The sequence below is a fragment of the Erpetoichthys calabaricus genome, chromosome 16, assembly GCF_900747795.2.
Source record: "Erpetoichthys calabaricus chromosome 16, fErpCal1.3, whole genome shotgun sequence".
In the NCBI taxonomy this organism is placed as follows: Eukaryota; Metazoa; Chordata; class Cladistia; order Polypteriformes; family Polypteridae; genus Erpetoichthys; species Erpetoichthys calabaricus.
Genome location: NC_041409.2, coordinates 59,582,223 through 59,609,498, shown reverse-complemented (window position 1 = coordinate 59,609,498; position 27,276 = coordinate 59,582,223). Strand labels below are relative to the sequence as shown.

General features: G+C 38.9%; 1 protein-coding gene across 4 annotated transcripts in view; it reads left to right on the top strand.

Annotated features, from left to right (window-relative positions):
* The window catches only part of ppp2r5eb (protein phosphatase 2, regulatory subunit B', epsilon isoform b), a 125,767-nt gene extending 108,669 nt beyond the window's left edge, over positions 1-17,098 (top strand). For 3 of the 4 annotated variants that reach the window (XM_051919966.1, XM_028821142.2, XM_028821140.2), the window contains exons 12-14: positions 5,379-5,506; positions 12,013-12,114; positions 16,047-17,098. In XM_051919966.1, coding sequence (XP_051775926.1) covers positions 5,379-5,506; positions 12,013-12,114; positions 16,047-16,146 — 330 coding nt within the window. In that variant the 3' untranslated portion in view covers positions 16,147-17,098. Of the gene's footprint in view, positions 1-5,378; positions 5,507-12,012; positions 12,119-16,046 lie in introns of those variants that run through there. The other variant, XM_028821143.2, reaches the window with a different exon arrangement.
* The last annotated feature ends 10,178 nt before the right edge of the window (positions 17,099-27,276 follow it).

Sequence of the window (27,276 nt, the reverse complement as noted above, 5' to 3'; positions counted from 1 at the left end):
AAAGCAGTTGTTCAGTTTCTTTAGTTGTCAAGAGGTTGAGTTCTGAATGCAGAACCTCGCTTGGTTGCCTGGTATGTTCTTCTTCTATTCTAGTAATTTTGCTTTTTAGTTCTGATACTTTCTTGGTTTCTGATTTATTCCTGTGGGAAAGATATGAAATAATCTGTCCTCTTAAGAAGGCCTTTAGAGTTTCCCAGAGTATTCCTGCAGAAACCTCTGAGGATGTATTTGTCTCTAGGAAGAAACTGATTTGTTTGGATATAAATTCTGTACAGTTCTCGTGTGCTAATAGAAGCAGGTTAAGACGCCATCTACGTGGTGAGTGTGTGGGGCATAGTGACTTTAGCTCCAAGATCAGAGGTGCATGGTCGGAAATAACAATAGCATCATACTTGCAAGATTTAATCGTAGGCAAGAAATTATTATCTATAAAGAAATAATCTATTCTTGAGTAGCAATGATGTACTGGTGAGTAGAAAGAATATGTTCTTGAGTTTTGGTTTAGAAACCTCCAAGGGTCTGATAAGTTGTGGTCAGTTACAAACTGTGTAATTATCTTTGCAGTGTTAGATGTCATCCCCCCTGTGACAGGAGTCCTATCTAAGAGCGGATTTAAAACACAATTAAAGTCCCCAGCCATTATAATTTTATGAGTGTTCACATTGGGGATGGATGCAAATACGTTTTGTATGAATTCCTTATCATCGACATTAGGTGCATAAACATTTATCAAAATCATTTTTCAGTTAATTAAGTTGCCCATGACCATCACATATCTCCCTTGCGGATCAGATACTACATCTAGTGCTACAAATGAGACTGTTCTTTGTATGAGAATTCCCACACCTCTAGTTTTCTTTGTAAAGCTAAAATGGAACATTTGGCTAGCCCAGTCCTTTTGCAGACGGAACTGATCCTTGCTTAGTAAGTGGGTCTCCTGTAAAAAATACTATTTTAGCGTTTAAACCTGTTAGGTGAGAGAGTACTTTCTTTCTCTTTAATTCGTGTTTCAGGCCTTTAACATTCCAGCTCACAAAGTTAACTGTCCCATCATGGAGATATTGATTCTGAGTTTTTGATGTCATTTTATAGTCTTAACTGGAAGTGAGACAGCTTTAACCTTAATTTCTTATTTCCCCATGAGTTATTGCCATGCAGCCTATTGTTACGTTGGTAGTTATAATTATAAGGATTAAAAGGATAGATTAGATATAGCTTGCTCTCTTTCTCTCTCCCCCCACCCCCCCATTTTGCCTCCCCACGTGAGGCTGGACCCCACTTCACAAAGTCTCAGACCTCTGACATACCTAGAGACAGAGCACATCCAAAGCAAAACAAGCCCCCACATAGCGACATTTTAGATAGATAGATACTTTATTAATCCCAAGGGGAAATTCACAAGAGGACCACACCGGCTCGGGCATTTGTTCTCAGTGCTTGAAGTTGACTACTTGAATAGATGAGTCTTGGTGTGTAAAAATCCATTTCCAAGTAGTAAAGAGTAGTAAAAAAGTGTAAAAAGTGTCCAGGGAGCTAGTCCACATAAAAGAAAGTGGTAGGAGTTGACAGTGAAATAGAGAAAAATACAGTAAAAAGGTAAAAAGATAAAGTCATACACGGAGCTGCTGGAAAGGCTGCCACTCGCGGCGGTGCCTGAGTCATAATCTTAAAGGATTTTTAGGATTAAAAAGTAGAGATATCTATTGCCAATATAGTCTAAATAATATATGCCTAAAATATAATCATTAACAAACTATAAGCATAAAATATATAATATAGTCTTCAGCAATCTTAAAGTAATAAGATAATAAACCCAGGGGATGGTGTTAGAAAGTGGTCCAGGATAAGCATAGTAAGTCCTAATGCAGTAATAACAATAAACCAAGGGTATGATGTTAAACAGTCTCCTTTAGATAGATAGATAGATAGATAGATAGATAGATAGATAGATAGATAGATAGATAGATAGATAGATAGATAGATAGATAGATAGATAGATAGATACATAGATAGATACATACATACATACATACATACATACATACATACATACATACATACATACATACATACATACATTCATTATTAATCCCAAGGGGAAATTCACTTTAGGGTAGTAAGAAAAAAAAAAGTACAATTTCTTCCACACAGACATCTATAACTGTAATTACAACATAAACTGAAAGCGTCCGAGTAATGAAAAGGATGTAAAATTATAATACCCATGTCATTACAAGTGGATCAGACAGCAGGTGATATCTCCTTGCCATGCCATGACTGGATGCGACTCACTATTGTTTCAGAATGGTGTCGGGATCAGCTTTCTTAATTCCTTTTCTGCTTCCTCCTTGCTGGAAAAGACGTAGTATTGGCCTTGCACATCCACTTTCAATTTGGCAGGGTACAAGAGGCTGTATTTGATATCGGCTTGCCGTAACCGCTGTTTAATGTTGTAGAAGGCTGCATGTTTAGCAGCTGTTGAGGGAGGGAAATCAGGGAAAATACGAATGTGGTTATTTTCAAATATAATCTCTTGCTTGCGTCTGAGGAGTGCCATCACATCTAGTTTACATAATAATCTCTCGAAGCGGATAATAAAAGACCTAGGTCTAAAGGTATTTGATTCGCGTATGCGATAAGCTGCTGCTATCTTGGTATCTGATTGAAAGTCCTCTCCAATTATTTTAGAGAATAGTTAAGCTGCGAATTTCACTGGGTTTGGACTTTCATGATTCTCAGGTAGACTTTCGATTCTAATATTATTCCTTCTGCTTCCATCTTCCACAGCAGCAAGTCTGTCTCCGAGTTTTTTGCAGTCGGAACTGGCAGCTGTTGCTTTTCCATCAGCGGTGGATGCTAGATTTTCGGCTATTTCAATTCGAGTCGTGAATGCCTGCTTAGCATCCTCCAGGCTGACTGGCAAATGTGCTCAGTTTAGACGCGTTTTCCTAAATGTGCTCCTCAATTTTATCCAGCATACCATTAAAGGCCGTCTCAAAGCGGATATATATGCGTTTCTCCGAGTCTTTGTTATCCTGCCGCAGTTCTTGCAGCTCCTGCTGCGGCTTCTCACTTGTCTTTTCGCTTATCCTCTCATTTGTCTTGAGCATACTATTTATTTCTTTCTTTATATCATTGTTTATCTCTTGCTTAAGCTCAGCGATCATAACCTTCAGTTCGGACAGATCATTTCTGCTTTCGAGCACCGTACGTGAAGCAGCGGACTCTATTACAGCCGATGTTCACGGCTCGTGTGGAGTAGGTGAAAGCGCGGACTGCAAGGCCTTTTCCAGTTTCAAATGATCTTCTCCAGTCGGCAAGCTATTGTGACCTGTGTCACTCGCACATTCGCTCCCCATTTCGCTCTCAACTGGAGACAATGCTGTGGACAGTGGTCCCAAGGAGTTTGGGCTTTCGCTCATCTGTTCCAGGTCAGTCTCTGAAAGGCCTACCTTGAGCTTGAACTTGGACTTGTCTGTCTGGGCTTGGATGCAGCTTTAGTTTTCCATTTCTTTCTGAGCCCCTTTCTTGCCAACCATGTTTATATATGCTGTAGTAGAACCCTCGGGTTGGATAACTACAGGATATCTCAGGATAATAAGGAAATAATATAAAAAATCACACCGCTGCTAACGGAGCTCCGCTTCAGACGTCCATCTCTCGCAACAGACGAGACCAACAATAGTCATTTTGTTTATCAGACTTGAGGACATTATCAAAAATTACACCAAGGTTTTTTTGTGAAGGGTTTACATTAGGTTGTCAAAATGCCAAGGTTAATTTGTGGAGATCAACCTGTCCAAAATACACAATTTTTTTCACCCCCATTGTGATTAAGAAAATTTAGTGACATCCATGTTTTAATGTCTTCCAGACATTCCAATAAAGGTTTAAGATAATTTTGATCAGTTTCAGTGAAAAATATTTGTGTATCATCTACATAGCAATTGAAAGAAATGTGCGTTTTAAAATGGATCTTAGGGGCAACATGTTCAGTGAAAAAATAGACCCCAGAATAGATCCTTGAGGGACCCCATAGGTGATATGGGCCAAGGATGAGGAGAAATTTCCCAGGCTGACTGAAAAGCTTCTACCTTTGAGGTATAACGTGAAGCAGTTTCTTGTATACCAACTTACTGTTCAAGATGGGCGATGATGTCATGGTCAACTGTAGAAAATGTTAGATCTAAAAGCAACAAGACCGCAGTAACCCCAGCGTTGCTTATTAATAACAGATCATTTAGAATCCTTAAAAGCGCAGAGTCTGTGCTATGTTGTGTCTTAAAACCAGACTGAAATACTTCACAAATGCCACCTTTTAATGCAATGTAATTTCTTCTTATGGTATTTTCAACCACCTGCTGATAAATGAATCTTTCTCTGATTTCCTTTTTACAACTCGCAGGCTTCAGCCCAGATCTCCAGCTGTCTCACTGCCATCATATCATGTATGAAGGATCACCACCTTAAATTTAACCTTTCAAAGTCAGATATCTTGTAGTTGAGCTATGATTCTCCTTCCTCATTTTTGTCGCCAAGCATCACCCTGGAAGATGTCACCATTTAACCATCAGTCACTGTCAGAAACCTTGGTGTCATTGCTTTCATTCTTTCACTCCTACTCCAGTCACTCCATTGGCTTCCTGTTGCTGCAAGGATTCAGTTCAAAACTGAAGTCTTGGCCTACAGTTCTCAGTTTGGTTCTGTTCCTCAACATCTCTAATCCTTGGTCCTTTCCTTGTGTCCCTTCAGTAAGCCTTCACTCTGCCTTTGCCTGACCAACCCTCCTCTTGCCAGATCTGCCAAGACTGCACAGTGTTTCTCTGATCATGCTCCTAAACAGTGGAATGAACTCCCATTATCTGTTTGAACTTTATGCTCAATTTACTCATGTTTAGGTGTCTATTGAAAACATACTCTTTCATTTAATATTTTGGATCTGCTTAGATTCTCTCACAGGATAACAGCTGTTTTACTGACAAAGAGTTTAATGTACCAATTTTTGTCTCTTTGTTTTAGTCTAGTTGTAGGTAAAATCATGTAATAGTTCTACTCCCTTGTGATTTTTTTTTTTTTTTTTTTTTGGAATCTTATTGTCTGTTGCTGTGATGCCTGCACATTTGTTTCTTGTATGTATTACAACTTGCTTTGAAAGTTGCCTTGGATAAAGATGTCTGTTAAATATTAAATAATTAATGAAATCAGCAGTCTCTTATAATGATTCTTCTGTAGCAATATACAATGTATTTGCTTGCAATTATTTATAACATGCAAATTCTAAGTTAAAATTACTGTTAGATGCAGGTGTTTTTGTTTTTTGAGAGAAAATATATTTGAATGTAAAACATCTTATTTTAACTTTTCTTATGTTTTTTTAGGTGGCAGAAAGAGCACTGTATTACTGGAACAATGAGTACATTATGAGCTTGATAGAAGAGAATTCCAATGTCATCTTACCCATCATGTTTGCTAGCCTTTACAGAATCTCTAAGGAGCACTGGAATCCGTAAGTGTCTCATTTAAATGCCTGTCTGACCTTTTGCTGTGGTACTTTGTAAAACCAGGATGTAAAATGTTGTAAAGTATTAAATAAATTGTCAGTTTTATTTAGTTTTTAATTAATATGTTGGAATTCTTACTTGTACATGGTCAGTTAAAAAAGATAAACAGAAATAGTTGAAGTATATGTTCCGTTTAGCATGCTGTGTAGAAGACGATACAGTATTCAGTGATGCTTAATGAAGAAAAGTTTTAACATTTTAAATAAAGGTGTACATAATTGTGTCATGCGCAGAACTGGAAACCTGACCGGGGCTAATATGCTGTTTTGTGCCCATTGGTAATAGTTATAGTCCGTCTCCAAATGATGACAATCAGGCCTAATAAAGCATAGTAAATATGTTTGTGAATCATTAGTATTATTGGATATTGTATACATTTTTGTATGTATTCATATAAAGGCACACATTTATTAATTGTTTCCTTATTTGGCAGACACATTTATCCAAGACTGCTTACAAAATGAATACACAGTGCATGCAAAATATGAGAATGATTACAAGGTGCAAAGTTCACATAAAATACTGCACAATTTTAAATTAGCTCAGAAGAAGCATAAAAGTGCAAATGATCAGTCTAAGTAATTCACATATGTTTGAGCCCACAACTTGAAACAGTAAGCAGTTTTAAAGAGATGAGTATGTGATCAAGTGTGTTTTCAAGAGACACATAAACATCGGCAGAATGGGAGACATTGGGGTTATATTGGAAAGATTATTCCACATCTTAAGAACTGCCAAATGCTGTCCATTTTTTTCATGTCTGGCAAGAGAAGGCACAAATGACAGATAGGCCAAAACAAAACAGAGACTTGTTTGAGTTGGGAGTGGTTTGGAGAAACCAGTGGCAGTAGGCATTGAGGAGCAGAGCTGGGCAGAGACCTATACAGTAGGTTAAGACAACCATTTTAAAGTGGATTGTAGCAAAAATGGTCACAGGAGACAGTAAAGAAAAGATGTTGAGTTTGGAACCATCCAGTAACAACATTTTCAATCTGTTGGGGAGGTTCCAAGGAGTTCTGCTAGTAGAGTTGTAGTAGTCCTGCAGTACAATACTTGATGTTTAAATGATCTGTTCAAGCAAGTTTGGCCCTGCGTGGATGAAGAAGTTCAAAATAGAACAAGATGCTTTTGAATACTTTGCCATCTTTAGAAACAATTTACTACTGAGGAATGTTTTATAGAACTATTTCCAAGGTCATTACAGAGCACTAGATTCAAAGTAGATTTGCAGGACTTAGATAGAGCCTGTCCCATCAGGATCAGATGGAGAAGAGCAGAAATTAACTGAGCATTGAACACCAGTCCTTTACAGAGCATAATTGTATCTCAAATTGGGTGAATTTAAAGTCGCCTATTAAATGTCAATGACATTTGTAAAACCAAATTTGAAGTACAGTGATCCCTCCTCGATTGCTTGGGTTGCGTTCCAGAACCCCCCGCGAAAGGTGAAAATCCGCGAAGTAGAAACCACATGTTTATATGGTTATTTTTATATTGTCATGCTTGGGTCACAGATTTGCACAGAAACACAGGAGGTTGTAGAGAGACAGGAACTTTATTCAAACACTGCAAACAAACATTTGTTTCTTTTTCAAAAGTTTAAACGTGCTCCATGACAAGACAGAGATGACAGTTCCATCTCACAATTAAAAGAATGCAAACATATCTTCCTCTTCAAAGGACTGCACGTCAGGAGCAGAGAATGTCAGAGAGAGAGAGAGAGAGAGAAAAGCAAACAATCAGAAATCAATAGGTGCTTTTTGGGCTTTTAAGTATGCGAATGACCGTGCGGGAAGCATGTCGCTTGACAAAGCAGCTGCAAGGAAGGGAGCAATATGAAGGTAGTCTTTCAGCATTTTTTTGATGAACATCCATATCCTCTATGGGTGCGAACAGACCCCCTGCTCACACCCCCTCCGTCAGGAGCAGAGAATGTCAGAGCGAGAGAGAGAAAAGCAAACAATCAAAAATCAATAGGGCTGTTTGAGCTTTTAAGTATGTGAAGCACCATGCGGGAAGCATATCGCTTGACAAAGTAACCACAAGTAAGCCCAGCAAGGAAGGGAGCAATGTGAAGGTAGTCTTTCAGCGTTTTTTGAGGAGCGGCTATATCCTCTAGGGGTGCGAACAGCCCCCGTGCTCACAATATATTTGAGGAGTTTTATTTAATACGTAATACGTGCTCTGATTGGGTAGCTTCTCGGCCATCTGCTAATAGCGTCCCTTATATGAAATCAGCTGGGCAAACCAACTGAGGAAGCATGTACCAGAAATTAAAAGACCCATTGTCCACTGAAACCCACGAACCAGCGAAACATCCATGATATATATTTAAATATGCTTACATATAAAATCCGTGAGAGTCGAAGCGCGATATAGTGAGAGATTACTGTACTCCATCCCTACCATTAGTCTGTTTAAGGTAGATGATGTTACAATGCAGAATATAAACTGAAATCGACAAAGTCGTGAGTAACTTTGATCGGTGGTCATGAACTGCAGAAGTAGCCCATACACTGACTGACCACTTACCTCTTTCAGCTTCCTGTTAGCATGGTGGTTATTCATTTGTTGTAATGGTATGAAGTTGACAGTATTACAGCTGTAGCACCAAGATGCTGGATGATGTTGACTTCAGTTTGTTTCCCTAGATGCTGCACATTAGCTGATGATAGACAACCACAGATTTCCAGTAGATGACACTGGATGATTGGGGATTTTAATGTGTTAAACTGAATTCACTATCATGTTCCTAGAACCTTTCCAGTACTTCTCTTACCTTGTGGCATGGAGCAGTATCCAATTGAAAAAGACTGTTTGCTGCTGAGATACACAACTGCAATGATGGAACAATCATGACCAGCAACCATAATCTGACATCCTCTGACATTCAAATGGTACTTTTGTCATATCAAATGAATTGGTGTGTGCCGTAAACCCATATTGCAAGCTATTACACTGCCACCATCATCCTGCTTTTTTTGACACAAGGCAGGTTGGAGTCATGGACTTGTGGATTTTTCTCCACATACCTTTCCAACAACATAATCGATAGAAACTACGCTTCATTAGATCAAGCATTTCCTTTTCAGTCATCCAGTGTTTGTCTATTAGCTCACTGACTGTATCATCTTTGATTTTTCACAGACAGGAATGAAGTTATGTTGGATTGTCTGCAGTATACTAATTTTAAGACGTTTTTTGAGAGTGATGATTTTAACTTTTTAATAACTAAATTTAACCTCTCTGGCGCTCTGTACAACTTGTATCAGCCTGTATTGTTTACTTTGACCACGGGTTTTTATGTGACCACAATAGTGCTGGTAACTGGGTGTTCTTTTAGGAGGTGGCCCATTCTCTGTGCCTCAGACACTGTCTTACAGAAAAACATTAACAGAGATATTTATAACATGTCCGGCACCCACGCTTCTTTTTAATTTCATGCTTGTTTCAAAACTTTTGAGGTTATCACAGATTGAACGTATGTATACCATACACGTGACAGTATCACTACTGCATGGGTGGGGCACTTGGTGTTTAACACAATTCATATGCTATGTAATACATGTAAATTAATTAAAGTTTTTATTATTAATTTTCTGCTCTACGCCCACAAGACACTTAACTCAAAATCCAATAATTTTAATTTTTTAAATCTTAAATATTGTAAACAGAACATGTCTTGTGAAATGGTTTTCTTATTTGTATTTTGTAAGAGCATAAAAGCATCACAGAATTCCTCAGACATTTGTAAACTACATTCACAGTTCATTTGAGCCTCTGTCATTATCTCCCATAACAATGTAAAGAAAAAATTAACTGAAAAATATTAGGGAGCCATATTTTGAAGTAAAATCAAACACAAAATAATCCATCAGTAACATTAGCAATAGGGATTATGTGCTGTCTTTTGGAGTAAACAAAGTCGTATTTTGATCCAACATGCTAACCTCCCGACCCTAAATCTAGTGTGATGTTTTGGTGTTATGGCTGCTGTCTTTTAATGCTAAAGGTTCTCAACCATTCTGAGGTCAGGGTGGCTTTAGTACAAAGTACCAGAGCGAAAGGTCCAGGGGAAAAAAAGGAGGAAAGGGTCACTAATAAATGGTAATGATAGCTGACACCATTTTAAAGGAAATCCAACTACAAGAGTGTTTTTTGCAGTTTGAGCAGCCTGATCCAGCAGCTCCTATAATTGTAGACCAGCAGTGGCCAACTCTGATCCCGGGGAGCCGTGGTTTTTGTTCCAACTCAGTTGCTTAATTAGAAGCCAATCTTCACCAATAACAGATTTTATTTCATGGCTTAGTAGTTTTGTAACTCTACCATGTCAGTTCATTCTTAAATCATAGATTTTTTTTTTTCCCTTTCTAGTGATACATGCATCATCCACGTGATTTGAAACCTAAAATGGATGAGTAGTTTTCAGTTCTTCTCTTTCTCTTCAGTTTCCTTCTGAGTGCTTAATTAAACCAAATAGTGATGATGAATACACACAGGTGGAAATGGAGACAAGTTAGATGTAGAACTGCTGGTTTCTTTGTCTTTTGCATCTTATTTCTAATAAAGAGCAGTTAAAACAATAAATACAGCTGTTTAAGACTGAAATAAGCAATTAAGTGTTCAAAGTCTTAAACATTTGGACGTGAGCTTCAGAAAGCCTTGCACCCTAGGCACCACATTACCCAAACTATTCTATAACATTTTATAATAATAGTTTATTGCTCTGATACTGATCTTTGAGATCATAAAGTAGGTTATTATGATAGCAATTGACGAGAAGAATTAATAATTAATTGCGGAATTACGGTATTTAAGGGTTCCTCTAGAGTGCCTCCTTCCCTTGCACGATTTGGCTCAAAAAACTAAGCAGCACGTTGTCCTTTCTTAACAGGCTTAAGTTTTGAGTTTGGTATTTTTCCGTCCAGCCATTTTAGCTCTAGACCAGGGGTGTCAAACTCAGGTCCTGAAGGGCTGCAGTAGATGCAGGTTTTCATTCTAGCCATCTCCTCAATTACTGATGAATTTTTGCTACTAATTAACCTCTTTTGCCTTTGTTTTAATTGACGTGACTCAGACCCCTTTAGTTGTTCCTTTTTCCTTAATTAGCAGCCAAACAATAATGAGACACAAAACAAGCCACCACATGACCAGCTAACCTGTGCCCATCGCACAATATGTGGAAATAAAGAAAGATGAAGGTCTCAGTAAAACAGAAAATCAACAGTTTTGGAAATGTCTGCTGTGGCAGAATGAAAGCAGCAACAAGCCATGGAATTAAATGATGGGTTTAATTAACAGCAAGAATGAGCTTCTCATTCAGAAACTGCTTGGACTGAAATTGGTTGGAGTTTGAATCCCCAGTTTAATTGGTCGTCTGTCGGCTCGTTTCACATCTCATTTCTGTTTGGCTATCATTTAATGAAGAAAAGAATCAATCCAGGAGACGGAATCCTTAAAGACAGGGCTAAAGAAAAGAAGTGAATTAGCAGTGAAAACTGGTCACTTAATACGAAAAGGGTTAGAATGAAAACCTGCAGCCACTGCGGCCCTCCAGGCCTGGAGTTCGACACCCCTGCTCTAGACCGTCCTTAAGAAACTGACACACAGACACACACACCCATCATTGAGATACCCATGTTTTCAGTATCAGGAGACCCTAAAAGGTCGAGATCCATAGAAAACCGGAGATCAAAATTGTTGATTAATTTAAAGCGTTTCCCCAATCCATAGACAATAGGTTATGGTGGGGGAGGGCGCAAAGCAACAAACAAGACAACTACAATGAAGCAGAAAAATGTCACTTGAGCAATAAGTACTTCATCAGCAATGAATGTTTTCTCATGAAGCAATTGGATGGGAACAAAGGCCTGAAGTCACTGTGGCCATCCTGGACCGACGCTGCTGAGCCCTGATTTGAAGGTTCTGAGTATTAAATAGCAAATAAATTCATTGAAGTTAATTAGTAGAAAAAACTAGTCAGTAATTAAGAAAATGGTTAGAATGAAAACCTGTAGAAACTGTGGCTCGCCAGGATGGGAGTTTGCCGCCCCTGGTGGTAAATGCTGCCACTAATAGTGCATACCTCACACTAGTTGTGTCTCCCGCCTCCTAGATGAGTCTTATTTGTGGTCAGAATTTGTATAAAACCTGCATTTTGTGTTTGCATTCTATGTTTTGGAATGTATGCATTAACAAATTTTGCTAAGTGAAAGGGACCAAAGCCATTTGCAGCTTTATATGTTTTTGTACACTAACTTTGAAATTGTTTTCTGTTGTTAAGATGAGTTCATTTTTGGTCTCTTGTTAGAAGTTTCATTGCCTTGTAAGTATCAGGGGGGGGCAGGGGGGGGTATGCGTGGTATTTGTTTGCATGTTTAAGATTAAACTGATTCAGACAGTTAGCAATTTTATGTATCATACCATTCTAAGCAGTGTATTTTCTTTTTAGGGCAATTGTCGCATTAGTCTATAATGTTCTCAAAGCATTTATGGAAATGAACAGTACGTTATTTGATGAGCTGACAGCAACCTACAAGTCTGATCGACAGCGGTAAGAAACATACAGTTAATAATCCAGTTATTTGAAAATATGTCTCCTAAAGTTCTATTTATATTTTTGGTACCTGCTTGATCAAAATAGAATGCTAAATAAATTAACACATAACCCAAAGAGCATAAGTGAAATTCAAACATTTGCTCTTCAGTGACTTCACCTGCCTTAATGTTTTATGTTCTGCTTTATCCTTTACTCCCTTTTTAACCTCCATGAAAGAGGCATTGGTATCTTGTTTAATCCAGTAGGTTTGAACTCTTCTTTGAAACCTGTGTGAACTTAGTCTTTTGTGTGTACTTTGATGTAGCTTCTGATATGGATAAGTGTGACCCACACTGAACACAGAGCTGCATTCCTGCAATAGCATGAAAATCGAAATTTGTATTTGCTGTACTCTAACTAGTATAGCTCTTAATAAACACCTCGTAAAATAACTCCAACTTATGAAATATGAATGCCTACATACAGACAAATATAGTAACTAATCTTATAATAAAAGAACACAAAGAATTGAAATTAAAATTAAGAAGCAAATTTGACAAGTTAGAAAATGTATGACTGGCATACCCATTCAGGCACTCTCAATGACTTACTTAACTGAGGTGCAATTTGGAGCATTTTCATTTTTTTATATAGTTCAAAGGGTCAGTTATCACTTTTTTTTTTTTTTTTTTTTTTTTTTTTTTGTAACAGTGAGTCATATTCCAAAATAGCAGTGATAATAGAAATTGTGGTAGTAGACTACATTTTTTTAACAACAGTGTACAATATTGTGAAATTAAAATGTACCCCAAATATACTTCTGGTGGCTCAATAGATTTCATAGATAGCAGAGTCCAAAAATGGAATCAAATGATGTCCTGTTGTTGGTTGTGAAGGTTCTGTGATTAACTGTGGTTCAGATTTCGTAAATATACCATTTTAAAAGGTGTACTCAAGTAGTACTTCCATTCTGAAGTCTTAAGGTAAAATTATTGTCTGTTTCAGACCATGATAGAGAGCAGGTCTGGTCTGGAGCTTTGGAGACAAATTATGGTGTTGGAAATATTGAATCACTACAATGTGGAGATAATGCTGTAGCAATGGTTGTTTTTGGTATAAATATTGTTTACATTTGTGTTCACTCTGTGCTTACAAAGTACTGCTTATGTAATTTATTTCCTCTAACATTAATTTCTAAACAAGAAACTTTTTTTCCAAACCCCAATCCAAACAGGAGCGGAAGTGATGTGGTGTCCAAGCAGCTTGTGCAAGCCTCTCCCAGTGTTTGACTGATTTGTGTTTTGTGTGTATATAAAAAAAAAAAAAAAAATCAGCACAATATAAACATTTACATGGAAATGTAAACCCAGTGTCAAATTACAAGCACTCCAAATTGTCAAATCTAATATTTGCCTTGTTTTTGGTGTATTCGGCTAAGCACTGGAAGGTCGTGTGGACCACATTGTGCCTCTAAGATGTTTGCTAGCATGATAGAAAGCCTCAGGAATTCTTTCCATGTTTTATGCTTATGTAGGTGGCAGGTGCTTAAACACTGGGAGGTGGATTTTCAAATGTGTACCTTGTGTTCCCTGGTTTGCTATTAGCATGACCTTCTCTTTTTCTCATTCTTATTCCCTTGCATTTTTGCGTTGTGTTACAGCAGATGCAAAGTGGGTTATAAAGTAGCTGAATGTGTCTGTTTGTGTCATTTAGCCTGTTTGTTTAACATATGGTAAAAGGAAATAAAGTTAAAGAGAAATTTGAGCATTGAAGAGGGTAAACTATATTTAACTTGATCAGACTTATTTACACAGTGCAGGGTACAACAGTTAATTAGTTAACATGCATGTGCACTTACCTCCCATAAGCAAATGGCAAAAAGTAAGTAAGTCGCACAAGGAAGAACTACACTTATACAAATTTGCCTTTCTTTGTCAAGGAATTTTACATATCCATAAATGGAGGGCAAATCTGCACACCACTAGATACATTCCAAAAAGTAGTGACTGCTGTCTCATTGAGTCACTAAAATATGAAAGTGTGGATTCAAATATTTATAAATAAATAAAAACACTAAAGTACCAGAACAACACAACAAATTCTGTTGGGCTCCTGAATGTTTATATTTGGAAAGCCATGCGCAATGAACAGAGAGAATATTTGAAGAGTACAAACTCAGTTAGTTTTTAAAAAATTGCATTTATAACCAAACTTTCTTTTCGAAAAACCACAATGTTGAACAGCATAACGCTCTGTGTACCTGTAAGCTATAAAAGCAGCCCAGCTGCAAGTATCACCATCGATGCTTATAATGGTTAAAGCAGCAAGAGCTCACTGTCATCGACAGCTGTGTTGTATGATGAAAGCCACTGCTTATTGTAGTTGCCATATTATTTCCAAATCCAAAAATGTTTTGTCACTTCCTCGTGTGTCTATCCTACACACTCTAACATTTTAGTCTCACTACAATATGCATTCTCTCTGCTTTATCTGCTGGGTGCTTAACTGTACTCTCATTTTTGCTTCCATACCTGTGTTATAAAAGATGCAACTGCCAGTATAGGAACACTTACTACATTTATTAGTTCTAATCATACATGAATGAGGACTAACAAGGAAGGGTTCTAAAACCTGTCACATTATTATTACGTATTATTATTATTATTTATTATTATTACACTTGATTTGATTAGAGAATGAACCTGCATTTTGTCAAGGAGGCTATGTTAAAATTTCTCTATATAGTGCACACCGTATTGAGATTGGGGGCAGAGGGAGGAAAGGGTTGGATTTAGTTGCTGTGTTTTAAAATTTCTTAAATGTTTTTCAGCCTCAAACATTTCAACAGTTCTGTTCACATCTCTAATTTCCACAGTTGCTTTTCATCAGCCACAATGGCTCATAGTCTCTAGATTGCTCTTTAAAAGAACCCATTTTTATGAGTTACTTAATCTGTTTTAGTTTTTTTTTTTATTATTAACAAGTATAAAAATGACAGTTGCTTTAAAATTTTTCATTGCTACCAGAGTTTGTCTTTTTTGGCATTTAAAAACATTGTTTGTTCACTTAAATATTCCATTCACTCACCCTCGTATTTCTTTGTGCCTTAAGCCATGTCTAGTTTAGAGAGATGAAAACTGTTGTGTATTTGGCTTGACCGGCTCTGATTTTTCTGCTTTGTGTAATGACGTGTGTGATGGTGGCCATTCCTCCTATATTTTATTTATATTTATTTATTTATACAGCTTAGCAATATTGGTAGTATTTTCACGTGTACAGTGAAATTTTTACTTGAATGCCCAACTAGTAGTGCCATGATCAATAAAGATGTATAGAAATACTGTACAGAACTTCATTGTATTTAATAGAAAGCACATATCCACTTACCAGATGTACTCTTTTCTAGGTTATTGGGAATCCTAAACACTTACCATTCTAAATCGGCCTCCACCAGCGGTTTACGTGCTAACTCTTGGGTAGAATGGCAGCTCCACACTTTTATTCTAATACATCTCATCTTACTCATTCCTTCCACCTTTTTCTATCAGTTCTCCCACCAGTTAAAACCTTGCTAATACTAATCCCCCAAACAGTGGTCTCTCTAAGGAGACAGCTGTTTAAAGAGGGTCTCCATCCAATGTTTAATTTGGGGGTTTGTCTGACATGCTGTAGCATTTACCAGCAGATTCCACTATTACACTGTGGGCCCTTTCATGCTTAAGCAAATCAATAAAATTAATGGAGTACTGACCATTCGTATACTTCTGTATATCCATTCACAGTCCAAAACTAATATCAAATATCAAGGGAAAAACAAAATTGTCCAAGTGTTGTTTTTCAGTTTAGTATGTGATCGGCATGGCCATCAGGGTGAAGTCAAGTGTGGAGGAAAACATTTCTTGATGAAAAATAATAATACTTGCCTATCTCTCTTATTGAATGTGCAGTGAGAAGAAAAAGGAAAAGGAACGGGAAGAGCTGTGGAAAAAACTGGAGGATCTGGAGCTGAAGAGAGGCTTAAGAAGTGACGGGATAATTCCAACTTAACAGAAGAAAGCTGCGCTGTTAGCCTATGGATACACATTTATGTAGTATGAGATGGAGCAACAGTTTTCTGTGTTGTGCAACTTACTTTACAGTAGATTCTCACGTCTGTTTCATTATTTCAGCAGCACTGTAAATAACTTTACTTTTCCCTTAAATATAATGCCGAAAGGAAAAAATTAAAGAGAAAACTAAGAACTTAGTCCAATGATGGGATGGTAGACAAACTTTAAACAAAGAAAAATAAACTGCTCTGTAAATTTAAAAATTGTTTTAACCCCCCACCCTCCTTCTTCAGCAAACAGTTTTCCCTCCTCCTCCTCCTTCTTGTTTGGGTGCTGCATTAAATGTGTGAAGAAGACTTGCAACCACAGTGATCCATTGTATAGAAAAAGAAGTTCCATATTTATCCTTTGGCAAATAAAGAGAGGAAGCATCTCCAGGAACAGAGGACTGTGCTCAAATTACCCCTCTGAGGAAACTGCTGCAGATAATGTTTGAAGAAAGAAAAAAAAGAGAGAAATTTATTTCTTACATTTTTTTTTTGGAAAAAGTTATATTGCTAGTGAAATTTTAAGGGTTGTTTGTAGATGATTTTGGAAAAAAAAGGTAAAAAAAACAAACCGTTGCACATTTTTTTTAACAAGATATTGGTGTTCATGAACCTCAAATTGATTGGATCAATAATATTAGAGTCTGATTCGCTGTTTTAAGCAATGCCTGTTGGTATCAGTCAGGTACTGATACCTGGAATCAGCCATTCCTAATAGGAAAAAAACAAAAAATCAAAGTAATCCCCACCATACAGCCCTAGAGTTTCTCAGATCAACAACGTACAGTAAGTAACTTGTGCAGCTCCTGTATTGTGAAAAGGAACACTACCTGTGTCAGTACTTCACAGTATTACGAATCTGTATAACATTGTTATTAAATACAGTGCATTGATATCTTGTAACATGTAGTTCTTAGCTTCTATTTTCTTAGGGACATTTTGAGTATCAAAAAGAAAGGTTGTATAATGGAGCAAATCTTCCTGGTATTTATGAAGCCACTAAGTATATAAAGAAACAAAAGGTAATCAAGAGTTTCCTGAATGTGTATTAGGAGTTTGGAGGGGTATAAAGGAAATCCTTGAATACTACATATAATTCTGCATTGCCCTTTTGAACATTCAGTGTGCATTAGCAGGACCCAAATGTGGGGGGAAATGGTTGGATTGATCTAAATTGTCTAATTATTTAAAAAAATAAAGAAATGTTAAATGAACCCTGTTTTGTGATAGAAGAGGAAAGGGCTGTGTATTTTGTGCATTTTAGTGCTTTCAAATGGATGCTGCTGTTGGTATGAAACTTTACCCTTATTTCATTCGGTGAGAAGGAAATTAATGTTTTGTGAATATGTCAGGTTCTTCCTTCTGTTATATTTCATTCATCCCCTCTAAGGTGAACTGACACCTCTGTTTTTTGTTACTGTTGTTTGGGTGATTTGGAGCAATCTGTCCCTCTTCAGGGGTGGCATCTATAAACACTTGGGCTACTACAGGACTCAATAAAGAGAGCAGTGGTATGTCTGTTGAAAACAGCTATGTTGGTCCTGAATATGCACATAGACTTCTTCATGACAGACTAACAATTATTTCAAAGCAAAGTTGATCAAAGAAACTTGTTACGCTTGTACAGTGTCGCTCTAGTAACCCTCTTCTTAACCAAACCAAGTCTCATGTTCGCCATTATTTGCTAGCATCTTATACATATTGAATGTTTTACTAAGACTCACTGTGGTTATATGGATTATCCATACTAGAAGTAACTTGTAACGTATAGTGTGTTAGGTTTATATTTACTTGACTGCCTTATAATCTTAACACTTTTCCATTCCCTTTTTAACATTCAAGTTGTAGTAGAGTTGGTTGAGGTTGCGCCTTGCAAATCTGCACCATTGTGAGCCGCTCTCCCATTTGTCATTGGTTACAGTGTTACTGTATAAATCTGAATGTGATGTTGTTCAGATGAAGCTTGATACCTGTATTTTGTTCTCCTGTTCAGTCCTTTGGCTTTTAGGTCTTTTGGACTTAATTTCTCCGGATTGTGTTACATTCTCTTGTCCACTGGAGGGCACCTCAGACTAATGGATGCTTGAAGGCTTTCTCTAGAAGCAGTGAAGCAACGGGGAAGCCCTGTGAGAGTAAGAAGGTTCAGCTTTCTGAAGAAGGTCAAGTTCAGACCTGTGTAGAAGTGTGATGCACAGTTTATTTAAACTGCTTTTATTCCTTTTTACAATTTTAACTTTGTTTTTGTGAGTTTTGCTCTGACAAAATGCAATTACTAATGAAAAGCATCTTTAAAAGCCATCAAACATGTAATCTAGTAATCCCAGTTATAGTTATTCACTACTTAGATTTTTTTTTTCAAAAGTCTTTTAAATAATGATGGCTTCTCTCAGTCATTGAAGAACTGCATTTATGAAAGGATTTGAAGATTAACTGCAAATTGCTTGTCTTTTTGAAATAGTAAGTCATAGTTTGAATGGTTTCTTATATAGTACATTAGTCCTTGCCCTGTTTGTCATCTTGGTCTAATTTTCTGGTCCATGTGTAATGTTAAAACTATTCTTTAACTTTTATCCTGCATGCATGGAGAAAGTTTAACCCGCAAACGCCCCAGCTCTCAGGACAAGTTGGTTATGGCTGCCACAGTTCATGCTAGCCTTTGTCCTGTTCAGGTCTGTCTTGCTTAGGCCGATCGTTATTTTATCAATAATGTGGGCCCATTGTTTTATTCAAATGAATTTGTGTAAAAAATTAGAAATGTCTAATTTGAATTGAATGTTTAACCTGAATAGGTTTCGATTAGTTCCTCTGTTCACCTTCATGCTTATCCAAAATGTTGCTTTTTTGTAACATTAATGTGCCCATTTTTGTGATACTCAACATTAACTGACCCCGCACTGCCGAGAGCATCTAAAGAAAACCTGTGAGGACACAGGAAACATGCAAACGCCACAGCCAGGGGTGGCTGGGAAGGATACGCACCTAAAACCACGTTAGTGGACTGTGTGGGGAGTTCTTTGTGAACAGGACAGTGGGCAAACTTTTGACTTGATTGAGTAACAGGCCCAGCCCATTAATTTCTTGATTCTTCTGATCTGTTTCAGGGTCACAGTGTTTGACCTTATTTTTGGCAGTGTTGGGAATGAAAAGGCAGCATCCAGTGCTAGTTCACAGCATTACATTCTCACTCCTACTAGGCCAAGTTTGACTTTCTGATAAGCCTGTGCCATGGCTGTAGGACGTAGAAGAGGGCAAATGTGAACCTGGGTGGTATTTGCAGCAAACCACTGTGCCATTCGGGTCTCAAACCTGCTCAATCCAATGAGATTTGATACAGAGCGCAGCTACAAAGTGGGCACTGCTGAAAGATCGAGGCCCAGATGAGCAGCAGCTTTTAGATGGAGTGACTAGTCATACTCAATGAAAATGTGAGGTTACTTCAGAGGAGAAGTGTGATGCAGCATCTTGAGCCGAGTTGCCTTACTGCCCCAGAGGGCTTGTGTTGGAATTCTGGCCCAGGTGGTGGTCCTGGTATCCTGACCAAGGTTGGTCTTCAGCAGTTAGCCTGTAAAGGCAATAAACACACACATGCTAATGGCACTGTCATGATGACCAATTATCAAAGTAGAAACTGGGTTAAAAAATTTGAAGAATGGAATAGGATTTTCTACAATTAATGTGTCTAAATATGTCTATGTATAGATTTATAAATATTTGATATTTTAAATGTATATTTGTGTGTGAACATACTGGAATGGAGAGATTCTTCAAGTTGAATTTTCTGTAGTGATTTAGGACAATTCAGAATGCAGTATAAGCACCAGTGAATGGTATCATAGTGGGGAACGAATCATAAATAAAAAATAACAAAGCTATCAGCATTACGTTCACAAGGGAATATTCGGAGTACAGTAAACTAGTAGGGTAACCTTCTCATGTGGGGGTGGTTTAAAAACCGTGAGGCAGAATTTAAGAGTACTTACTAAAAATGCAGGGGATACCTCAAATGTGAAAAGCTTGTGTATAATGGATCCCCTTGGTAGATGAGCAAGACCATGAGAAAAACAGAGGGAAAAAAATAATCTATTATTTATAAGCTACGCCGCATAATTATGTATTGATGGGTGAACACTTCCTGAAAGACACAGTTGTCCAAATGGGGTGGGTTTGAGGATATGACTGTAAGTGAATGAAAAGATGGAACTCTGGAGTGAGCAACATACAATTGTCAGTGACTGAAAACTGGAGGACCACCGCCCTGCCCCCATCTCCCAGAGCAAGGGAGAGGGGAAGGACGCCCTTTCTGCCCCCTCTGCCTCTCCGGAGAGAGGGCGGGGAAGTGGGCCCGAGAGGTTTCGGGTCCTAACTGTCCAATGACAGGTTGGCACAACCGGTAATGATCCTTCCGCAGGTTCACCTACGGAATTATGACTTTTACTTCCTCTAGATAGTCCAGTTTGGTCGTCTTCTCGGCGCTCCGCCAGAGGCCACGAGTGACCGCGGCAAGGCCGATCCAAGGACCTCACTAAACCATCCAATCAGTAGTAGCGCCGGGCAGTGTGTACAAAGGGCAGGGACTTAATCAGTGCGAGCTTATGTCCCGCACTTACTGGGAATTCCTCGTTCGTGGGGAACAATTTCAAGCCCCGGTCCCCATCATGAATGGGGTTCAACGGCTTACCCACGCCTCTCGGCGCCGGGTAAACACACGTTGATCCATTCAGTGTAGCGCACGTGCAACCCTGGACTTCTAAGGGCATCACAGACCTGTTATTGCTCAATCTCACGTGGCTGAAAGCTTAGCAGCTGCATAGTTTTACACTCCAGTACATTGCGGTGAATGCTGGTAACAGTCAGGTGGGTGGGTCAGCAGGCGTTCTTGTCCCATGGTCTTAGAGTTGGTGGGCGGGGCTCTGTGAGTTGGCGTGCGTATCCCATGGTTGTCTTGCATGCCCTGTCGGCTGCTTAGTGAATTATATATATAGATGCATGTAAGATGCAAGTTGGAATAGAAGCTTAGGTGTATGATGCTGTGTAAGAAAGCAAAAGTCAACAATAAAAGGCTCTTCAACTATTTTAGAGGTAAGAGAGCTGCCAGGGAGAAAGAACACAATAAGAGCAGCCAAAGTGAGGAAAACGTACACTAGCAGCGAATTAATACTGGGGGGGACAGTCGTCCTCATTTTACAACTCACACATTGCTAGGAGGGCTCCGGGTGAACATGGTCTGTTTTGAATTGAACTTCATTGCAAGATAGTGTAGTTGTTAAGAACTCCATACATACACGTAACAAAATTACAACAACTAAGCACAAAATGTAACAGATTTAGTAGTGAAGAAGAATAATATATTGAACAAAACACAAACATTTAGTCAGTTTAACAATGTGGGATTGCTCTTATGCCAACAAATATATTATATTAAAGCTTACATTATATACTTTTGAGACCAGGAAGTAAGGGACGTGAATCAAACTCAGTTTTTAACTCTTGACGACTGCAATAGTAAAGTGAGCCTCCATATTTCCAGTAGTCTGTACTTTTAGTAGCTGCTAACCTCCCCTTGATCTTCATGCATTTTAAGAGGTAGATACCCGGCACAGTGCCGTCTTCCTTGCATGTGTCCAGGTCCTCAGTTGAGTCCAGTTTCAGGCCTACAGTCCTTTCTACTCTCTGGGTGACGCATTGCAGTTTGTTCCAAGTGAGCAGATGCATGGCCATACAAGATAGTTATGGAGAAAGGGAGGACGCTTTCAGTGACAGCTCTATGAAACTGAACCAGCACTGATTGGGACAGGTTCCATTATTTACGTTGGTGGGGGAAAAAATCGTAAACTGCAATTGATTGCTTTTTAGTATAAGTAGCCTTTTGTATAATCTGCATTGTGAGCCGAATATTCCTGCCCCGAAGTAGTTACATTTTAATACGAATGGTTTGTCTCATATTGAAGAGACAAATATAAATGATAGAAAGATGAACGAAATAATAGTGAATGTGTACACGGCCAGGGCTGGCGACATACTGACAATAGCCGAGGGGCAAGTGAGTCGTCACTAGCTGCTCACCTGGCCCACTCAAAATTAAAAGTGTATTGTTTATGTGCTTGGTACAATATTCATGGCAAAGCTTTAACTATAACACAATTAGTGAGTTGCACATGTAGGTTGGCCTCAGTTAATCTGTGTTCAATTGTACCGTGGTTTTGAAGAAGTAACTGACTTGAAATGAGCTGCACTTCTCCTTTAATATTGAAAAATGTTTATCTAGTCGAGAGATTTCAGCAGACTATGCACAAAGGTGGGGATTTGAAGCCAAGTCCCTGGTGCTGTTGTCTCTAGAAGATTGATGGCAGTTGCAGCTTTTACGATGAAATATTTGCCTTTTGAGAACAGTCAATAGAATATACAGTAAGGTCGAGGTTTGATTTATTTTCTTTGTTTTGGCTTTTTCACAAAGAGTTCCCAAGGCGTGTTTACTGTAGGTGTGTTGTGCTGGAAGAGCTGGACTTGATGCAGTATTGTTAGCCTTTGCCATTTAACAACTGTCCTTGCCAAAACGAATGAAGTAATCGACTTCTTTTTATCCTGCCTTTCCATTTACAGACACTTCCTCTCTCCCGATGGCAGGATGTTATAAAGTAATGAGGGATAATCCGGTTGTAGTCATTGGGATTTTGTTTCTCAAAATGGAAAATCTGTGTCTGTCATTATTGCAGTGGAAGACACTCCCTTGAGTTCAATTCATGTGTAAAGCCTGGCTGAACACTTTAAAGGTTTTACTTGAAAGATGGCATTAAAGGGCTCTTCTGGACGTGGAGTAAATGAAGAAGGGCGATATGTCTGCATCATGTCAGTTTGGTAGCTGTCTGGTGAGCGCCTCCATCTTTTAGTCATTTCATCATACAAACGTCAGAAAGGAGAGCAACAGGGAAGGAGCATGGAGAAAGGAATGGAAAGTCTTAGGGTCAAAGTGGACATTTTGCTTCGTAGACACTTTTGAGTGTGTGTTCTGAAATTTGGACTGCTGATCACAAAATTCACCTTTAATTGTTCTTATTTATTGTTTGTATTTTTGTGATTTCCTCTCAATTATAAGTATGCATTCACAGCGCAACAACTACAACAGGAACATCTATGGTGGTCTAAAAGTAGTGACACTGCAGCCCAGGACTACCAAGTGCTGAGGAGTCTCGTCACGTTAAAAGAAGTGGCTGCTCCATAAGCATTCGTTTCCAACACAGAAAACTGCATCTACCCAACAACAATCTTAGACTGAGGAAAGATTTCATGAAAGAGTTGAGCAAGGAAGGCGAAGGAGTTTTATATCTGAGGGTATCAGAGGAAGATGTTTCCACAATTAATCAATGCAGAGATTAAGGAAGACCTTTTGTTTGTTCACAAATCTGAAGCATCACCAAGGACAAAAAGATATGCTAGTTGTGTGGAGAAAATCGCATAGCAGGCATTCTGGGATGATGTTGAGGATTCCGTTGGCAATTACAGGGCACCCTACATCTAGTTGGTTGGCAACATGCTGTAGGCATTAAATAAAAAATATGAAATGCAATACATTGCTAAAGATTAATTTTCTGCAATCACACTTGGATTTCTTCCCTGCCCCTCTTGGTGCAGTCAGTGACAGCCATGAAAGGTTTCACCACGATATTGCAAAGTTGGAAAAGCAGTATCGGGGCAGGTGCTGACTGACTATTGTGGGACACTGAAATGAGAAGCATCGGCAGCAAAACATTTTTAGCTCAATTGGGCTAATGCAATGTGTTGGCATCATTAAGTGAGTAAACACACTAAATTCCATAAAAATTAATTTCATGTTTCTACAGATTTCTACATCATACAATTAATCTGAAATTTGATTTCTGTTCAGCTCAAAGATGAAAAATATGTTGTCCAGTGTAATCTAAATCTGGAGAAAAACTGCACAAGGCAGCATACAGGATCAGAAAACAGTACAAGCCACATAAATAGCTAGAATGTTAAGAGTCATTCAGAAAGGTGTAATGGAAGAGGCCAAGCTATTAAAGGAGAACATGGGGGTTTAGTTTGGACGGGAACTGGAGAAAAAGAGAGCAAAAGATTAGTTAGGGTCAAGGACCAGAGAAGCAAGAATTAGTAAAAATGTGAAGCCAAACTATTAAAGAGATCATTGAGAAGTTCAAACAAAGAATTAGGTGGAATTGGGGAGATTGCAAAACAGATGATTAGTTAGAAACTTTTAAAAAGAATGAAGCCAAGCAAGTAAATAAAGATGTGAAAGAAGTAAAAGCAGCCTGGTGAACAGTTTAGAATATGAATCGGGACGAGTGCAGCAGATGGTGGGAATTCGGAAGGAAATAGGGAGTTAAGCAAGTAGCTAAGAACTGAAATAGTTGATGAAGCCAAATAAATAGTTGGATCTGGAGTAGAAGTGGAGCAAATAGTTATGTTCTGGACTGAAGGATGCCCAGTGGATAATTGGGATTTGAACTAGGAGAAGCCAAGTCAGGTAGGTTAGGTCAAAAGTGAATGCTTGTGTGTTAGATGCAGTGTGTAGTTTGAGTGATCATAAGAAGCAGGCCAGAGAGTTGTGCATGCTGAAGGTAACCAAAGTCTTGGCTTCAGTGATCTCCACTACTCAAGTGCTCATGCCGATGCAAACATGAAAACAAGCAAATTAAACCTGGCAAGGACTTCACTGACAATGAAAAGGACAACACATTCTTCTTGTCCTTTTTGCTGTTCTCCATGTGTCCAGTGCTTCTTGGTTCTTCTCTTAGTCCTTTTCTTCACAGGGGACTTGTTGGCTTTCTTTCATGTTTGCCTATGCATGTGGGCAGATGTTCTAAGCTGCTGCCATTTCTTCCATTTTCTACTATATGATGTAATTAAGACTTTGCTTTCCAGCTGAAGATGGGGTTACACCATTGGCACAGACATAAAGTGGACATGCATGTTTGCTTTAGACTATCAGTCTTTGTCTTTTATTCTGCTGTCTGTTCCTTCCTGGTGACCACCTCAAGTAGTTCTTCAGACTGGTGCTCAGATCAGAAGGTTTACAAGTGCCAAGTGTGTGAGAGCGAGTGGCACTGGTGCAGGGCACAGCATGGCTCACACAGCACTGGTCTCACGGCTGATCTGATTACTCTGCTGCCCCTATCCAAGGACATGGAAGAGAAGTCAATAAACCTCAACAGGCAAACAGAAGGTTGTGTCCATGTCTTTTTGTGCATGGCATACATTTTATAATGCCCTGTGTGGGTTTTATTTGGTTACACCCTACAATCCACAAGCATGCCTGTTAAAATAGTGGCCAGTGAGTGACGTCTGTGGCAAGGAACTGCTCAGTGTTTCGCCCCATCCGTACCATGTCATGACACGGAGAGGCTGGTCGTGAACCCAGGACGTATGAGAGAACCTGCTGCTGTGCCAGCCAGACACTCGACTGTGTGTTGGACCAACAGGAAATTCCCTTTAGCAAAGCCAGAAAAGCATCTGCTCTGAAGTTGGAGGGCCAGGGGTTTATAGCTGACCTCTCCCTGTAAGGATGTGAAATGGAGAGGAACGAGACTCTTGACTAACCTCCAATGCTGCCCACTCACCACAATCCACACGGGGGTTTAGAAAACGGATGGATGGAAGTGAATTATATTGTGATGGAATATCACATGAATGGCACTACTAAAGGATTGACCAGCTTATACTGTAATCGCCATTCAGCATTTTTGCCACTTCCAGCAAGATACCACCCTGGGGTGGCTGCCCATGTCATCCATACCTAATCGACCACTGCATTCCTGTCTATCTTTAAATAACTGGCCTTCTGGAGCTCATTGGGTGATGGGTCCAGCCTTTAAAAAGCATCAGTGCCTAACCTTACTTAGTCTGACGTCTTCATCTGTCTGGTGAGCCAAGGGTGCTGGTTGATGGTTTAGTGGGCAGTTGTGCCAGGCAGGAGCTGGATCTCAGGTAGGGACCCCGGCTGCTGCTGCCACCACCATTAAAACAGGAGAAGCAGTTTGAATGTTTCTGTTGTCCAACTCTCACAAAGGTCCTTACAAAGCGTAACAGGCTCACTTTTGTGATAGAAGCCTCATCCATGAGCATGGGGTCAGCTTAGAAGATGGAAATCAATTGTGGAAAAACAGATGACAAACCTCCGCTTCAGTACTTTCAGGGAAAACCAGTCCTGGAGAAAAAGGAGGACCGCAGAGTCAGGTAAGCGTCGAGGAGGTGGTGCACCAACATGGGGCGACTGAGTGGTGAGACACTCATTGTATTTTCTCAGCTTTTAAAAACCAAGCAAACGGCCCGCGTGTAGACGATACCTTATTTCACCCTCTCTTTACTTATCTGAGGCGTGAGAGATGGCACTTATGGCACTGAGTGAGGTGATGCCTATCTCTGTTCTATAACTAAGTGGTGTGGAATGGGGTTGACAAGCAGCTCTTTTTTTTTTTTTTTTTATTGTCCTTTAATGAACTAGTCCGATAATTAAAGTGAACGTTCGTCCCTTTTCACATCATGGATCTCTTCTGTGTCAGTCCCACAAATTGTTTTATTTTGGCTTCTTTAAGGTTATTCAAAAATCTTTTAAAGTACAAATGCCTTACTTAAGCATACCCAACTCTAGTCTATGCCTGCCATTCATGTAATGTTGGTGTTGGCACTTTTTTTTTTTTTCTCATCAGTTATTTCGGCACTTTAAAGTTAAATGGCGTACTCTTTTAATTGTGAATTCTAGGAGGTGACTGTCCGTCGATGGTGGGCTGCTGTGTGAGCGTCACTGGGCTGAGGTTTCCATGTTTGACATCTCGTGTCCTGACCTGAGGGCTGATGGTAAAGGAGTGAACTACAAACGAAAATCACCAACTCTGGCAGGTGGGTTTTCACCTTTGACAGCAGGCTTCTATTACAACTGTAATGGCAACATGCCATATGATGTTAAGTAGACAGTAATTGAGACTTTTTAGAGCACCTTTTAGGTTATTTGGAAAATGAGATTTCCAAATTATTAAAAAAATATCCAAACAGATTAGGTTTTTAAAGGAGACGCGGTGGTCACAAGAATGCTGGGCAGATGCACTTCA